The sequence below is a fragment of the Aotus nancymaae genome, unplaced genomic scaffold (genome assembly GCF_030222135.1).
Source record: "Aotus nancymaae isolate 86718 unplaced genomic scaffold, 86718_ANA_hifiasm-v0.15.2.pri h1tg000072l, whole genome shotgun sequence".
Classification (NCBI taxonomy): domain Eukaryota; kingdom Metazoa; phylum Chordata; class Mammalia; order Primates; family Aotidae; genus Aotus; species Aotus nancymaae.
The window spans coordinates 14,560,799-14,578,571 of record NW_026988487.1 but is presented as its reverse complement, the minus strand read 5'-3'; the positions used below and the strand labels follow the sequence as shown (position 1 = coordinate 14,578,571).

At 49.2% G+C, this 17,773-nt stretch overlaps 1 protein-coding gene across 1 annotated transcript; it reads right to left on the bottom strand.

Annotated features, from left to right (window-relative positions):
- Window positions 1-1,058: 1,058 nt before the first annotated feature.
- PIPOX (pipecolic acid and sarcosine oxidase) lies at window positions 1,059-14,882 on the bottom strand. The gene is made up of 8 exons (XM_012449323.2): window positions 14,693-14,882; window positions 13,090-13,238; window positions 5,027-5,240; window positions 4,565-4,747; window positions 3,488-3,634; window positions 2,960-3,118; window positions 2,305-2,380; window positions 1,059-2,017 (listed from the first exon to the last, which is right to left on the bottom strand). Exons 1-8 carry the CDS (start codon window positions 14,804-14,806, stop codon window positions 1,887-1,889), a joined length of 1,173 nt encoding a protein of 390 aa, XP_012304746.2. The 5' UTR covers window positions 14,807-14,882; the 3' UTR covers window positions 1,059-1,886.
- Between the last annotated feature and the right edge of the window lie 2,891 nt (window positions 14,883-17,773).

Sequence of the window (17,773 nt, the reverse complement as noted above, 5' to 3'; positions counted from 1 at the left end):
AATTCTATTTTTAATTTTTTGAGGAACAACCATACTGTTTTAGAACAGGGATTTTTATCTGTTTTGTTCACTGATACATCCACAGTGCCTCACATAGTGCCTGGCACATAATAGAGGCTCACTCAGTATTTGTGTTTTGAACAAATACATGAATGAATGATCTTAATTGATCCTCACACACCCCTGTGGAGTTGGTCGGTATTATTATTCCCATTTACAGATATGACAATTCCCGTTTTATAGAGGCTGAGGTTCAGGGAACCAGCTGAGAGCACACAGAAAGCAGACTTGGCATGGGGTTGATGGGCTTGGCTGGCTTTTTTAACTCACTGGAGAATCGGCACTGATACACGTGCCTGGGCCCTTAAGGACTCAGGCAGTTGAAGAGTCATTTCCTCCGTGTTCTATTTCCTTTGGGAATATTTGTACTGTCATTCTCACTGCCTGCTCCTCCCCAATCTGTGACTCCCTGTAACACATCCCCACCTTCCCCGCCCAGTCCCAGTTTTTCTCTCCCCAGGGCATTTTAACTCTGGACTCGAACTGGCCCGATCTGGAGATCCTCCAGGTGGGTTTCATCTGAGTGCATCTAGCCTTGCTCGAGTCCCTGTTTCCACCCCTCACCCCTCCACCCACCTTGGGGTGGTTATAAGCCTGTTCCCTTCCAAAGCAATTAGTGCAAGGAGGCCAGCCGACTCGGTGCTAATGCTGTTTCATTAAGTGGGAGCAATCCTAATGATAATAAAATGGCACATTTAACATTCAAACATTGAACAGGGTTTCTAAGCGAGTGTGTCTCTCTCTTTCTTTCTGGTATAACAGCTCCATCTTCATAAGGGCCTGACAATACACCTTAATGAGAGACGGGGGAGCTGAGCATCTTCACAGAACCAGAGAGGGGGTGAGGAGGAGACAAAGAATCCAAAGAAAGGGGGTGCAGCGCATTGAGGGGATAAAGACTCCAAGGGTTCCTGGGTTAATGGATTCTGTGGTGCTAATTCAGACAATTAGAGTCTGGAAGAAATGAGGTCACACAGAAAAGAAAGCCCACTACAGACTTCATGCAGGGCAGTTATTTATTTGTTCCACAAATATTTATTTGGTCATCGAAGACAAGCCAGATTGTATGGGCGTTTGTGATGGAGGCTGGCTCTAGCTTTAGGATAAGGAAGTCCAAGGGCACAGTGATCTCTGAGATCATCTTGTTCACCCTCCTCTGGGAAGACTTAGTCAAATCCATCCCACGCTCTTCAAATATCCCAGCAAAGAGAATTTTTTTTGTTTTTGTTTTTTGAGACAGAGTCTCACTCTTGTTGCCCAGGCTGGAGTGCAATGGCGAGATCTCAGCTCACTGCAACCTCCTGGGTTCAAGTGATTCTCCTGCCTCAGCCTTCTGAGTAGCTGGGATTACAGGCATCTACCACCACACCTGGCTAATTTTGTATTTTTAATAGAGACAGGGTTTTACTGTGTTGGCCAGGCTGATCTCGAACTCCTGGCCTCAGGTAATCCACCCCCCTCGGCCTCCCAAAGTACTAGGATTACAGGCATGAGCCACGGCACCCAGCCCCCAACAAAGAGAATTTTTAACAACTGCTTTGGTCTCCGGAGCCAGTTCTTGTGCCCTCTTCTTACTGATATATCAATCTCAAAGGTCCTCACTACTCTGCAATTATAGAATATCTGATCAACATTCTGGAAGCAAGAAAGTAGTTGCGATGGGGAGCTGGCCAAGGAAAGAAGGTAGACTTAATCATCTGGTGTTTACGAGGGATTCAAGTGAGGCAGAATAAAAGGATGACATCACAGGGACACTCCCTTCATCTGAGACATCTCCGTCTGTGAAATCGGCTCCTATGCACAGAAGGGGGGCTTCTGACGAGAGGTCAAAGATGGGCTTTGCCCAGGCTCGAGAAACGGCTGATTCGAAAAGGTGCCAGGTCATAAGATGGTGTTAATTTCATGCTTAATTCATACAAGATCTTCCCCACCACAGGGGCCAGCTTGAACCCGTGCCCTGGGAAAAGAAGAGCAGACTCTCAGGCAGCCTCAGAGACAGAGAGGCTGGGCTCTCTGCACATCCCCTTCTTACCCAGACAGGGCTGACTGCCCTCCTGATCACAGCCCAAAGCCAGAAGCAGTCTCCCACCATGAATACCCCTCCTCTGACTGCCCAGCCTCCTTACACACACAGTGTCCAGGCCAGCACCTATCTGAGCAGCTAAGAGTGTGGAAAACACCGTTTTGCCTGGCACTGAGGTCGGTCGGCTTTAAGGTGCCCCATTCCCCGCAGCTCAGGCTCACCAGAGAATCCAGCGCCAATGACAATGTTGTCATACTTTGGGTGGTGATCCAGAATGAAGTGCTCATCAGGGGTGTTCTAGAAAGAAACAATCACACCTTGTGTCCTTTGAGGCTCAAGGGAAGGGGCTCTGACAGGAAGGGGCTGGGCTGGATTTCTTTCCAGAAAGGATGGAATGGGACACAGGGATGCTTCCCGCATGCCAGTGCCCCTCTGGGCATGCCAGTCTTTCTCATTTGTCCATCTGCCTTTCTTCTCGCACAGAGCTATGAACACAGTAGGTGTTCAGTTAATCTTTGTAAACTAACTTTAGCCAAGATGCCTCAGGCCCTAGTGACATCTGTCTCTTCTCTTTGTCCCTAAGGCCTGCTCATCTGGAGGAGCTTGCCAAAAAATCTTTTAGAGCTCTTCTGGGAATCAGAGTGAAGGACTGACTGCCAGGCGTAGCCTAGTTTCCTAATGAAGAAGAATAGGAATAATTTCTAACAGGCCCCTCTCTGGTAGAGGTGAACCGACCCACAGAAATGAGCTCCTTTGTTTAAAGTCATACACTACGTCAGGGGTCAAACAATCGGGCCTGGCCAATGCGGGGTCTGTCTCCTTCTCCCCTTCTGCAGAGTGGTGAGGGGGCCCAGGGAGGCTGCCCAGACCCCTTACCGTGTACATGCAGTGCTCGATGATGGCAGGTTCGGGCTTCAGGTCAGGTAAGTAATCTCTGACAAAGCGTTTCAGGATCTCGATGTCTTGGCTCTCTGCGTGTGCTGTGGGGCAGTCCCGCTCCTCAGGGTCTGCATGGTTGCCGTGGTGATAGCTGACCTGGCTTCCAATCAGAGCAGCGTGAATGGCGAGGGCTGGCCTTCCATGCACACCCACAGCCGAGGGGCAGGCGTGTACACAGGACGGCCCCATCCATCATTCCAGCCTTCCCACTCCTGGCAGGTGCTGCAGGCTGTCACCTGAGACTGCTTAGCTCTTGGTCCCTACAACCACCCTATGTCTGCAAAGGAAAGGCTCCTTTTGCTGGGCCTCAGGGCAGCTGAGGGTCTTTCCTTGCAAATCACCAAGAGTAAAGCAGGCTCCTGATGCTGCCCCGGGACCCAAGGGCGTCTGTGGAAGGGAAAGTCAGAGCAGCTGCCCGCAATCTACAGGGGCATCTACCAGCCTTATCTCAGTCTTTCTGCTCACCTTCATCAGCTCTGGGTACTCTCCTTCGGGCAGTCCATAGATGTGGTGGGAACTCAGGCCCAGCGCCAGGAAGCACGGAAAGGCCTGGGACACACCATAGCTCCTAGGAGCCATCTGTCGCCAGTAACACACGTTGATCCGCAGGGTCTTGAGGCGGGGAGAGGAAGTGGGAGGTGAAGAAAAGCCATGGAACCCACAGCAATGAAAGCAGTTTCTTTGGGGCCCTGAGGCCCTTTGACACAAGCCTGGACACCCCATTGAATTCATCCATGCTTGTCTCTTATTTACCTGTCACATGTGTTATGATGCACAAAGATCTCCGAGCCTCAGTCTCTTCTCCCATTCTTAGATTTTTCCCATAACTATACCCAGACCCAGCCCTATTTCTCTCTCGGGGAATTAATAAGACCTCAGATTTATTCAGTGCTTACTATAAGCCCGGTTGTGTCCCAAGGGCTTTATTTTTATTTCGTTTCATTTTTTTTTTTTTTTGAGACAGGGTCTTGCTGTGTCACCCAAGCTGGAGTGCAGTGGTAGAATCACAACTCACTGGAGCCTCAACCTCCCAGGCTCAGGGCGATCCTCCCTGCCTCAGACTCCCGAGTAGCTGGAACTACAAGCACATGCCACCATACCTGGCTAATTTTTCTTAGTTTTTGTAGAGACAGGGCCTTGCTGTATTGCCCAGGCTGGTCTTAAACTCCCAGGCTCAAGCAATTCTCTGCCTCAGTCTCCCAGAGTGTTGGGATCACAGGCATCAGCCACCATACCTGGCCTCTAAAGGTTTTGTATACAGCATATAGTAGGTTGGTGCAAAAGTAATTGCGGTTTTTGCTATGACTTTCAGTGGTAAAACCGCAAATACTTTTGCACCCACCTAATAATTCAGGTCTCCAACATCTCTATGACATAGCTATCATCCCCCATATCACAGGTGATACAACTGAGGCCAGTGAGGTGAACGAATTTGCCCAAGGTTGTCCACTTGCAGGAGGTAGATCCAGGACTCGAGTTTGACTCCATCTGGTTCTAAAGCTTCTCTTAAGCACCAACTCTCAGGCTTTCAGCTCCTCTTACCTGGAGAGGCAGCTCAATGCCCAGGGGACGGAGGAGCTGGTTGGTCCAAGGACCTGCTGTGATGACCAAGCTCTTAGCTTGGTAGCTCCTGGAGGTGGTTTTCACTGTGACTGGTAGCCCTGGGTTTATCTCCACCACCTTCTCTCCGTCACACACCATGCCTCCCAGCTGTCCAAGCACATCCTGAAAGGGCAGAAGCAGGGAAAGGTCAATTAGTTCTGTATGTGGTTCACCCTGGTGGACAAAAAGCCTTTCTCCTAGGGCAGAAAAGAGTACAGAATCTAGACCTGTCCTATATTGACAAGGCCCGCAGTGTATATTTCACTGCCCTGCCCAAAAAGTCAAGACTAAAACCAGCAGGGCAAAGGCCTCATCCAGAGGGGCGTCTTGGGCTGGCTGGTTGGGACCCAGGATGCCCAGAGCAGGGAGCACCTGCATTGCCCCAGTGCTATACCACGTTACCTGCAGGGCTCTGAGAGCCTTGTCTGCATAGAGAATTCCTCCGAACTTGTCCAAGAGCCCCACTTCTCCCCTGGTCAACCGGATATCTGGGAAACGTTGCTTCAGTTCCTCAGATGAAAGACACTGGTGTTCCACCCCCTCCCTAGACAGAATGGCCTGGATTGTCTTTAATTCTTGATTCTCCTTCATTCCCAGAAGCAGTAGTCCAGTCTGCCTGTTGAGAAATAAGTTACCTAGGTGAAGGTATGTTTCAAAATCCTGGGCCCGATGTGGTGGCTCACACCTGTAATCCCAGTACTTTAGGAGGCTGAGACAGGAGGATCATTTGAGGCCATTAGTTCACTAGCAGCCTGGGCAATGTCATGCGACCCTGTCTCTGAAAAAAGTAAAAATTTTTTTTTTTTTTTTTTTTTTTTTTTTTTTTTTTTGAGACGGAGTTTCGCTCTTGTTACCCAGGCTGGAGTGCAATGGCGCGATCTCGGCTCACCGCAACCTCCGCCTCCTGGGTTCAGGCAATTCTCCTGCCTCAGCCTCCTGAGTAGCTGGGACTACAGGTGTGCACCACCATGCCCAGCTAATTTTTGTATTTTTTAGTAGAGACGGGGTTTCACCTTGTTGACCAGGATGGTCTCGATCTCTTAACCTCGTGATCCACCCGCCTCGGCCTCCCAAAGTGCTGGGATTATAGGCGTGAGCCACCGCGCCAGGCCCCCAAAATGTTTTTAAAAAATTAGCCAGGCGTAGTGTCACATGCCTGTGATCCCAGCTATTTGGGAGGCTGAGGTGGGAGGATCACTTTAACCAGGGAGGTCAGGCTTGCAGTGAGCCATGATCGCACCACTGCACTCCAGCCTGGTTGAGAGAGCAAGTCCCTGTCTCAAAACAAAACAAAAGAAGGCAAAGCCCTGGGCCATCTGCTTTCCTTTAGGAGGGATCTCGGGTCCAGGTGTAGGCCCTGAGAGGAGTCATGGCCTCGTATTCAGAGAACAGGTGAAGCCATCTAGAGTCAGTTGGTAGAGTCCCAGTATTCTCATGCTGATTTCCAGCCCATTCCCGAGTCTGCCCTTGGCTCTCACTAGTGGTTTTCTTGTCCCCTATCTCCCTTCTCAGGACCCATCCTGCCCTTGAGGGCAGAGATCTAAGTCCTCTTTCATGTTCCATGGCTTGGAAGTGGTGTCCCTGACCCCATTCACTATTTTGATCTCTTTGTTCTGTATTCTCCTCCGCCCTCCCCGCTTCCACGCCACCCTCTGCTCTGTCCCTTCCCTCTTTCTCTTTCTTGTCGGATATGTTTGTCCCTTCCTGTGTGTCTGTCTCTGTCTCTCAGTTCCTTAGAGGTAGCCTGTTTTGTGGAAAGGGTCTTAAACTGGGAAACCTGGCTCTGTCTCTAGTCCTGGCTTCACCTTGGCATGACCTTGATCAGGTCTCTCACATCTCTGGGCCCAGATCCCTCCTCTGTAATGTACCTGTTGAACTGCTGATGGTTCCACACCAGGGTGGTACCCCCGGCTCACCCACCCACACTCCCAGGGACAACTGAAAATGGCATGAGCCATTTCAGTAGTTGGCACAATGCCTGGGGCTGCCACTCCCATTCAGTGGGCAGGGGCCAGGGATGCTACACCTGCAATGCTCGAGAAGATTCCACCCCAAATTCCAATGGCGTTCTCATGCAGAAACACTGGTAGACGGTCTCCTAGGGCTCCAGCAATGCATTCAGTGACTGTGATTTTGTTTCTCCCATACCTCCCTCTATGCTTTTACTCCCTAAAGGAGTGAAAGCTGTTTCTCTTTCATGCTTCCTGCCTCTCTGTCACAAGAGACCAGATAGAGCTCCTTTTGGGGGTGGGGGGAACGGATAGAAACAATGGAAGCGTCACTCTGGCCTTTAGGACCGTTCCTGTGGTCCTTCTCCGTTTCAGCTGCTGCACTGCCCAGCGGCGGCCTGGTACATCCCCCAGGTAGTGCGTATAAAGCTCGTAATAGCCTATAATGGAGTCTCATGGATATTACATGCTTCCAAATCCCACATTATCTGGTTGGGGGGATTAAAGAGAAGATTGGGAGGGGGTAGGGACACAGTAGGCCCTGGGGCGGGTGTCAGTACACAGAGCCGCGCAGCGTGCCCAATCCATTTGCCACGGCCCCCGCCTACCCAGCATTCACCACCAGCGAGATAGCAATGAGAGCTCTCACTCTGCAACGCTCAACAGAGGAAAGATGCCGTGGAGATCTCTGCTCTCAGCAGACTGTCTTTGTTCTGTGGCCCCGAAAAGAACTTCAGATTGGTTCAGAGGTAATGAAAACTTGCCTAGTAAACTTTTTTTTCCCAAGATGGAGTCTCGTACTGTCACCCAGGCTGGCGTGCAGTGGCGCGATCTCAGCTCACTGCAACCTCCGCACCCCAGGTTTAAGCAATTCTCCTGCCTCAGCCTCCGGAGCACCTGGAATTACAGGTGTGCACCACTACCCCCAGCTAATTTTTGTATTTTCTTTTAGTAGATACAGGGTTTCACCATGTTGGCCAGGGTGGGCTCGAACTCCTGACCTTGTGGTCCCCCTGCCTTGGCCTCCCAAAGTGCTGGGATTACGGACATGAGCCACTGCGCCTGGCCAAACATTTTTTGTTTCAATGGAGATAGGGTCTCACTCTATCACCCAGGCTGGAGTGCAGTGGCACGTTCACAGCTCACTGCAGCCGCAAGTGAGCTCCTCCTGCCTCAGCCCTCCAAGTATCTAGGACTATAGGCGCATGCCACCACACTTGGCTAATTTTGTATGTGTATAGACATAGGGGTCTCACTGTGTTGCACAGGCCTGTCTCAGACTCCTGGCCTCAAGCAATCCTCCTGCCTTGGCCTCCCAAATATCTGGGACTGCAGGCATGAGGCACCACACTTGGCTAATTGTTTGCGTTTTGTCGACACAAGGGTCACTTGCTGTGTTGCCCAGGCCTGTCTCAAACTCCTGTCTTGACCTCCCAAAAGTGCTAGGATTACAAGCATGATCCCCTGTGCTCAGCCCTAGTAAACTTCTTAGTCAACAAATAAGTATGAAGTCACATACGTATATTTCCTTGAGCCCTTTTTACCCAGTGGGGTCCTGGCTGGGTGGGATTCTGGGAGAGACCTGGCTTAAACCACACCCAAGCAGATGTAATGTGAGATCCCTGACCTGGAAATTCCAGAGCAGCATATTCTAACCTCTGCTTGCTATAGCAGCCTTGGCCTCTCATATGCTCTGAGATTTCCTTTCCCTTTTTCCTTCGTTTCTTCCTCCTTTTCTTCCTCCTTCTTTCCTTCTTTCCTTGAAATAACTCCTCTTACGGGGATGTACTATATGGGAAAAATGAACGCATGCCAAGACAATGGGCAAATCTGTAGAATTATGAAATGCTGAGTGATGTTCTAATTCCCAAGCCGTCCTGTGGTGGATGAAGCGGGAGCTCCCCATTCCTGGGAGTAATCAGCGAGCTGATTCCGCCGGTGAATGTAATTGTGCCGATTGTAATCATTTTGCTCCAGCTCTCTGCCCCTGTGGCATTTATTTCTTAGCCCAGATATTGATCTAACAGTGGGAAATTTTCCATCTGAATGTGTGATGCCGGACCCTCCCCTAGTCCGAAGATGTGTTTGGGAAATTCTCATTTTCCGTGGATCACAGCTGAGCTATTTGGCCTGAGGGAAACCGTGCGCTGCTGGAGAAATGCCTTGGATTGGAGAGAGATTTTTGACCATTATGAGCAAATCGGAAATAAATGTAAAACACTGCCTGGAAATGCAAAGGCCTGTCATTATGGGAGATAGGTGAGAGGCTCCTATGGGAAATGCTTAGAGAATTGGAAACCAGTCAATCAAAACCGGGCTTGGAGAATGGGCCTTTTCCCCCCAGTATGAAGATAGATGACTTCCATGGGCAAATTGAAAATCATTTAAGTGCTTATTTTCTTAATGGCTTTTTCTAGATCCCAACAAATAGACTGCTCATTCTGCATCAATTTCTCACCCCTGTGCTCGTGAGCGCCCCGTCTTCTTTTTTCTGCTTAGACCTGGGCTGCAAAGTTTGGGAAAGAGAAGGGACAAGGGCATCTGCAGGATGAAAATTGACCAGGAAATGAATGGTCAGGACTAGCTACAAAGAAGGACTTAAAGCCAGCACTTGGGTTGCCAGGGAACCCTAAAAGAGAGAGCAGCTCCCAGAATGCCCATCAGCTGAGTCAAGAGCATTTGATATGAACTATTCCTTCCTCCAGACCTAGCTTCATCCAGCACTAGGAAGAGGTAATTGAAGATTCCTCCCAAGGGCCGTGTTGACTCCTCTATGGCCTGACTAATGCCTCAAATGTGATGTAGGGAGTTGGTGATCAGGGATTTCCACCAGTTACTATGACAGGACAGGGTGCAGGATGGAGTGGGGAGGAATTGGGAGGGGAGACTGCTCTCCCTGCACCTGTCATCTCCCATCCCAAGCTCCAGCTCTCCTCTCTGGGTTAAAAATGCCAGGCAAGCCAGCTCTGAGTCACCTTGGGGAAGGGATTCGAATGGGGACTTGGTAATGGCTGCTGTCTTTGTTGGTTTTGGAGGAGCTCTCGGCATTTCATCTTCTGCTCAGTGGGCCGAGGTGGAATTGGTTAACAAAGACTGCTCCAGGGAGGGGATGTGGCTGACAAGCCAGACACTTCGCAGACACAAGAAGCAGCAGCTGCAGAGGGGGCCACCAGGTTCTGCCAGCAGCTGTACTGCCTACGGCTGTGATCTTGTCTGATATTGTCAGCTAAGCAGGGGCAGCCCGGGTCAGGAGCTAGATAGTAGGACTCAAAGGGAGAAGGCGGGGCAGGAAAGAGATGGGCCAGGGAGCTGGGTTTTGCTGTTGGAATCAGCGTCCTGGCTGTGCACATCACAGAAGATTCAGACCTTGTGATCTGACACATGTGTCATTGTCTGTTCCCAGAATATATGCAAATACACCAAACCCACCCATGTTTAGTATGCCGCTGTCATAGGAAGCAGCTAAACAGAATGAAAAGCACTGGACAGCCACCTGAACTGCCAACTCCTAAAGGTTTTTTTGTTTGTTTGTTTAATCATCATCAAACAGCATTAAGTATGCTCATATCTATCAGTAGTATTATGGTATTGTGCTGGTTCTTCTAGAAGAACCTGGAAAGACCTAAGAACCACACCGATGATGAATCATTTAGAAAACCAGAATCAGTAAAAGCTAAAGGAATTAAAATGGCTTTTAGCCCTAAGGTAGTAGAGCTGTATTTAGATACCATTCTGAGACTGGGAAATATCTGTTCTGTGTCCCTGCTAAGTAAAAGAACCAAATAAATTAGTGTTCCTGAGTACATTAGCCTAGCCACAAGAAAGGACTTTTAATAATAGAATAATAACAACAATGGTAAGAATACTCAGCACTCTGTAACACTTTAGAGGTTTTTAAAGCATATTCACATTACTTTTCATTTTTCATAACTGGGGCTGTGAGACATCGAAATGGTCTTTTAAGAGGTGCCGTGACATTTCCCTGTCTTTAAATGCACAGTAGCAGTCTTTTGACCTGGGATGATTTAGGCATGAACTTATTTGGAGACAGAAGTGGTCAAGTTAACCAGTTTGAAGTGTCTGCCAGGCCCAGGGCCAGCAAGCTGCCACTCGGGAACCAAATCTGGCCTTCTGCCTGTTTTTGTCTGGTCCATCAGCTGAGATGGTTTTTAAAATTTTAAATTGTTGACTTTTTTTAATCCAAAGAAGAATAATGTAGAGTGACACCTGAAAATTATATGAAGTTCAAATTTCAGTGTCTATAAATAAAGTTTTATTAGAATACATCCAGGCTCACTTATTTACATCTTGCTTTCACGCTACAGTGGCAGAGTTGGATAATTGTAACAGAGACCACATGGCCTGCAAAGCCTAAGATACTTACTAGGTGGCCATTTACAGAAAAAGCTGGCCAACCTCTATTCTAGACTTAAGAGTATAGTAATTCTGTGATTTGCATTAATGGGATAAGACGCTGAATGTCTGGCAGCAATCCTCTCATGAGGTTGTGGGGAGAACGGAATGAGTTATAGGTATCAGATACTTAGAACAGCTCCTAGTTTCTTTTCTTTTTCTCTTTTTTTGAGACAGAGTCTCAGTCTGTCGCCCAGGCTGGAGTACAGTGACACAATCTCGGCTCACTGCAACCTCTACCTCCCGGGTTCAAGTGATTCTTCTGCCTGAGCCTCCCTAATAGCGGGACTACAGGTGTCTGCCACCATGCCTGGTTAATTTTTGTATTTTTAGTAGGGGTTTCACCATTTTGGCCAGGCTGGTTTTGAACCCTTGACCTCAGGTAACCCACCTGCCTCAGTCTCCCAAAGTGCTGGGATTATAGGCGTAAGCCACCGTGCCCAGCGTAGTTTCTTATTGAACACACTAAATATATGGCGAAGAGGAGGAGGAAGATGGTTTTCCAGGTGCTGTTCTAAGTCCATTACCTCACACCAGCACCATGACACAGGTATTAGTAACCCTACTTCACAGATGAAAAATCTGAGTCTCGCCAGAGGTTCAACAGCGCATTCCAAACCACACAGCTGAACGTGTCAGAGCTGAGATTTAGAGCCAGGCCCAGTTCCAAAGCCCTTCCAAATTCCTGTCCTCCTGCCAAAGAGGAGGACTGTGCACTTCTGAGACTGTCCTACCCAAGGGTCCCTCTCCCTCTTTCCTGCCGCCACTCCCCTTGGTGTCTGTGGTTGTTGCATTCATCTGTCTCCTGCCTTTCTTCCCCCATAGCTCAATGGAACAGGATGCAGCTGACCCAGAATAGATGGAAGGGACTGCCCCTTATAGAAAGGTGCTAGACACTGGGCCAAGTATTTCACAAAAGTCTCATTTAATCCTCACAGAGCCCTATGAGAAAAACTGAGGCACAGAGAAGTCAAGAAACCTCCAAGATCACATAGCTGGTGAGGAGTAGAACACAAAGTCAAATCTAAGCCTGTCTCACTCCAGACTCTTCTCCCTCAGAGATTCCAGACACTCTTAGTTGTCTCATCATGTGCTGGAAGAAGTGTGCCCTCCAAGGCCCAGGGCGATTCTTTTAGCAAAAGATGCCCAGCAGCATTCACAGACATCTGACACAGAAGGGTCCCCTCTGCCAGGCCACCCCCCAGCAAGACATGCTCCTTTATTTGGGTGCTGGGTGCATTAGCTGCCTCTGGATAAATCTGTAATTAGCTGCCCCGACTGTATTTGCATAATGGATTTCACTTTGTTCTTAAGTTAATGGTGTTTTTGCAACAGAACAGTAACCTCTTGGTTCTTGGCCATTAAAAAAACTGCCACCCTATAGGGTAGAGCCAGGTGGCAGTAGAGCCAGGGTTTGTTGGAAGTTCAGTGAAGAGTCACAGAGGAGGTGGGGGGGAGGCGGGGTGGTTAAAGTTCCCACTGCATCACAGAGTATTGACTTTCTTTCCCACGAGTACTTGAAAGGTCAAGGTTTGGAGAGAGTCATGAAGGCAGCCAAGAAAGAGGTGCAGGCTCACTCCCCGGCAAGCAATTCAGCCCTGGGGAACAGCCCCATTTTCTTCTTACAGTAAAAGGTATTCCAAGAGAAAAAAATGGGTTTCTAGGGTTGCTATGTGGGGGGAGGACCCCGCAGGAAAAGTTATGATACTGGTTGGACTATAAAGAATCCTGAAAATAGCCTCCGACTCTAGCCCAACCCCTCCCCTGGCCTCTGCAGAGTTGAAAGTACACACTCCAGCAGATTCCCGCCCCACTCGGGGCATCTGCCACATGGTGCCTTGCCAGCAGGCTTTCCAGTACTGCTTCTGCTAGCCTTGGACACATGGCCTGAACCCAGTCCTGCAACTCAGAGCCTGGCCAGAGTCAGCTGGACCTATGGGGTGACCACCATGACAGCAGAACTCTCCCGTGCATCTGGTACTTCCTGAGCCCTTGTGTCCCTCCCATTGCATTCCCAATGTTCCATGGCAGTGCCCCTTCACACACTACAAGCACCTGCAGGTGCAGAGCCCCATGATTCAAGGAATTCCTCCCGCAGCCCACCTGTGCAGTTGGGTTCCAGCCTCGCGCTCCAGTTGGGCCCACATCTGATAGCACTCATGCATCATCTGGGTGTAAAAGTCTTGCGGGTATGCCTTTCGGATTATCCGGCTTTGTCCATGGGAGCTTCCTCGGGAATGTGGTAGAAAGAACTGGAAGAGGAAAACAAGAGAGATGAAGGAAGCCATCACCCCTCACACCCAGCGTGTGCTGTCAACCAGGAGTCATTTATCCTTCAAATATTTTCACACAATCCAGGGAAGGATTACGCATAGGAAGATCATTTGAGCCCAGGAATTCGAGACCAGCTTGGGCAATATAGCAAGATCCCGTGTCCTCAAAGATTTAAAAACTAGCCAGGTGTGGTGGCATTTTTAATCCCAGTGGCTTGGGAGGCTGAGGTAGGAGGACTGCTTGAGCCCAGGAGTTTGAGGCTGCAGTGAACTATGATTGCACAACTGCACCCAGCCTGGTAATAGAGTGAGATCCTGTCTCAAAAAAAAAAAAAAAAAATCCATACAATCTTTCCAAATTCTCTCTTTATGACCAATTTACTGACTTGGCAATCAAGATAGAAGTTGTTCAATAGCCCTAACTTGGGCTTCCTTTTTGCTAAGATCGTTCACATCCAGAAGTTTCTTTGTTAGCTAGTCTTCAACCATCCTGCTGCAATCTCACCTCACTTCAATTCATAAGTAAGCAAAATTAGAAAAAACCTTCCAGATCATGCTAGTCTCACCCCTTCATTTTACGAACAAGGAAACTGATGGTGACTTTACTTCTCTGTGGCTACAGATCACTCAGGGTAAGAGAACCACCTCAGGATTCCGCAACAATGAGTTTCCTGAGAGGATGAACCAGGAATCCCTTGGGCTTTGAGAAAACTGATAGAGAAATGAAAAAGGCTTCTAACTACTCTGGCTCATTACCAAGAAGAGCAAACCATGGCCAGCCTGGGTAGCTGCAGGCAGAATGGACGGGAGAGCCCACTGCAGTGGGAAGCTCTGCTGACAGCTGGACAGCCCTGTCCTCGAAGGACCCTGCAGACACACAGCGCCCACCCACACATGCAGCGGTCACTGCAGACTGCACTGCGTACCGGGAAAAATGAGACCTCAGTCTCACTGATCATGTGTCAAACGAGGAGGCTGCTATTATCTGGAGATGGCAGAAAAAAACAGAAGCTGCTAGGCTGGGAATATGCAGGGCAGAATCCTACCTCTTAGGCTGATAAATCAACCTTTGCCTCTAGGCAAAATTACCTTTACTGTAGGCTACCCAGAACCAATTATTTTTCTGGGTCGGATCAACCATTTGGGCACAGAAGAGACAGAGTAGTGAGAAGGAAGAGAACAGGGCCTGGGACGCTTGGTCAAGGGCAGGAACTAGGAGGCAGTAGGAAGAGAAAACATGCCTAGATGTGGGTGTGAGGGACGTGAAACTTCTTTGAATTGTCATGAAACACACTAGGCAGCTAAGATACAAATTACACAGAATTTTTGATGATTCAGGCCCTTTGGCCTTGCCCTACAGCTCTGGAAACCCCTCTACAGGGAAGGTGGGTAGGACAGTCCTTAAGGTCAGGGGTGCAGAAGGGACACAGTACCTGCTCCAGCAGGAGGACCCTCTTCCTGTGTTTGGCCAGGTGGTATGCAGTGAAGCAGCCCTGGATGCCTGCCCCAATCACAATGGCGTCATAGAGATCTTTCTGAGCTGCCATGATGCCCACTCAGCCCCACGGCCACAGAGCCTCAAAGGCAAAGGCAAGCAAAGGCAACCTCCCGGCTGAAGGACAAGGATAAAGGCAAAGTCCAGCCTGGCCAGTGTTCCCACAATGCCCTGGGGCCGTGTCCTCCCCATTCCCTCCCTGCCAAGCCTGGCCCAGGGCTCAGCCTCCCTTCTCCTGCAGAGCAGAGCTGGGTAGTCTGATTTGTGAGGTTTAGCCCAGCTCAGCTGCCAGCCTCACCCTTGTATCCCTGTGGCTTTCTATTCTTGGCTCAATTATTGTCATGCAAATGGCTCCTTCCTTTGCCACCTTCCTGTCTCATTATGATCTTTGTCTCAGGACATCGGCCCTGGAATTTCAATGCCTCCTAGACCATACTGGGCACCGGGAATGCTGCCTCCCCCTGCTGGTTTTCCCCTCTTCAGCCTGATTTCCTTTAGAGATTCTAGAGGGCCCAGCTAAGAACTTGGCACGATGCCCAGGGAAAGGCCCACCTCCCTGGTGGGTGGTGAGGTCAGGGAGTAGAGGCAGAGGCCAATTGGGAGGGCAGTTTTGTAATTATGAAATTATTCCCAGCATGTTTTACTTTCATTTTGAAGAAAGGAGAAGAAATGATCCTGAAAAGATGGAAAGGACAGAGTGAGAGGAGGAGCCCTCTCCTCAGGCACAGAGAGGGGACCAGGCGCCAGCCCAGTGCCTGGAGGGGCCCCGTGTTGAGCATCTCTCTGCGCCAGGCAGTGTGCTTAGTAAGTACTGATACTGGCATTCAGGACAGAGCCAAGAGGGGTAGGGCCTGATTCTTATACAGTTGGAGGGGCCTCTTTGAGCAAAAGGAAAAAGGATAATTATTAATACAAAATTAAATGCCCGGATGTGGAAGAAACTGTTCAGTTAAGGAGCCCCATGGTTGAAGTTTCATTTTTTTCATGGTAAATTTGCCTCTGCATGCGATATCTCATTTACTCCTCCCAGCCCTAGGAGTTTCTGTACTGTGATTTGTTTTGTTTTGTTTTTTTTGAGACAGGATCTCCAGGATCTCACTGTCACACAGGCTGGGAGTGCAGTGGCACGATCTCTGCTCACTGTATCCGCCACTTCCTGGGCTCAAGGGATCCTCCCACCTCAGCCCCCTGAGTAGCTGAAACTACAAGCACACGCCACTATGAGCAGCTAATTTTGTTTATTTTTTGTAGAGACAAGGGATCACTATGTGCCCAGGCTGGTCTTGAACTCCTCTACTCATCTAATCCTCCCACCTCGGCCTCCCAAAATGCTGGGATTACAGGCATGAGACACCGCACCCGGCTTAGGAGTATTTTTATCCCCACTTTTGACAGATTAAGGATGGCGTCAAATTCTTTATCACTCCTTTCATCATAGACTCTGTGACCGCTTCACCAATAAAATATGGCAAAAGTGATACCATGACACTTTCTGGGCCAGCCCTAAAGAGACTGGCAGTTTCCTCTTCTTATGTTTGAACCTTTACTCTTTGAGCCCTGAGCTACCGTGTTAGAAGTGCGGGCACCCTATGGGAGAGTGCACGTGGAGAGGACCTGGGACTATGTGGAGAACCTAATGTAAGAATGAAGTCGGCTGGGCGCAGTGGCTCACATCTATAATCCCAGCACTTTGGGAGGCCGAGATGGGTTGATCATCTGAGGTTGGGAGTTCGAGACCAGCCTGACCAACATGGAGAAACCCTATCTCTACTAAAAATACAAAAAATTAGCTGGGCGTGGTGGTGCATGCCTGTAATTCCAGCTACTCGGGAGGCTAAGGAAGGAGAATCGCTTGAACCAGGAGGCGGAGGTTGCGGTAAGCCGAGATTGAACCATTGCACTCCAGCCTGGGCAACAAGAGTGAAACTCAGTCTCAAAAAAAAAAAAAAAAGAATGAAGTCATCTTGGCTTGGGAGGCTGAGTCAGGAAGGATTGCTTGAGGCCAGGAGTTCCAGACCAGCCTGGGCAACATGGCAAGACCTTGTCTCAAAGAAAAGTGAAGCCATCTTATGTCCTCCAGCCCAGCCTAGCACCAGCTAAATACTACCAGGTGACCCAGTTGATGCTGCATAGTGCAGAAGTATCACCCAGTCAAGCTCCATCTGAATTCCTCATCCACAAAACCGTGAAACAGAATAAAATGGTGGTTGTTTTCAGCCACAACATTTTGGGAAGGTTTTTTACCTTCCCAGCCATAACCAAAATACTGCTTAACAGCTGAAGACATGAAGGCTTAGAGAGATCCTATCTTACCCAAAACCACATTCCTGGTATACAAAGACACTGAGGCTGGGCACAGTGGTTCACGTCTGTAATCCCAACACTTTGAGAGGCTGAGGCATGGGAGAATCACTTGAGGCCAGAAGTTTGAGACCAGTCTGGGCAACATAGCAAGACCGCATCTCCACAAAAAATGGTGGCGCGTGCCTGTAGTCTTACTTGGGAGGCTGAGGCAGGAGGATTGCTTGAGCCCAGGAGTTTGAGGCTGCAGTGAGCTATGATCACACCATTGCACTCTAGCCTGGGTAATGGAGCACGACTCCAGCTCTATGAAAAAAAAAAAGAAAGAAAGAAAAGAAAGACACTGAGATGTGACCCTAGGTCTGTCTGCTCCAGAAGCCGCTCCTTTAACCACTGTGCTTTACGGAGGATGAGCCAGAACTTGTAATGATGATTCGGTTTCAATTTTTCGCTGCTTCTCTCACAGTGAGTGGGAGAAAATAATGGTCCAGGAAACACACATGACTACAGGGGACTGCCAGCCTCCTCACGGTGGCCCGCCAAGGCCCCCAGCAACGCTTCTCATTCCACAAGTAATCCCCCAGACTGGTCTTGGCAACTGGCTGTCCTCTCAGCCCAGCCCTTTTGTTCCTAGGAAAACAGGAGCCCAGAGAGGAGGTGCCATCGGACTGGATTTTTCATTTATCTTTTTTGTTGTTGTTGTTACATGGTTTCACTC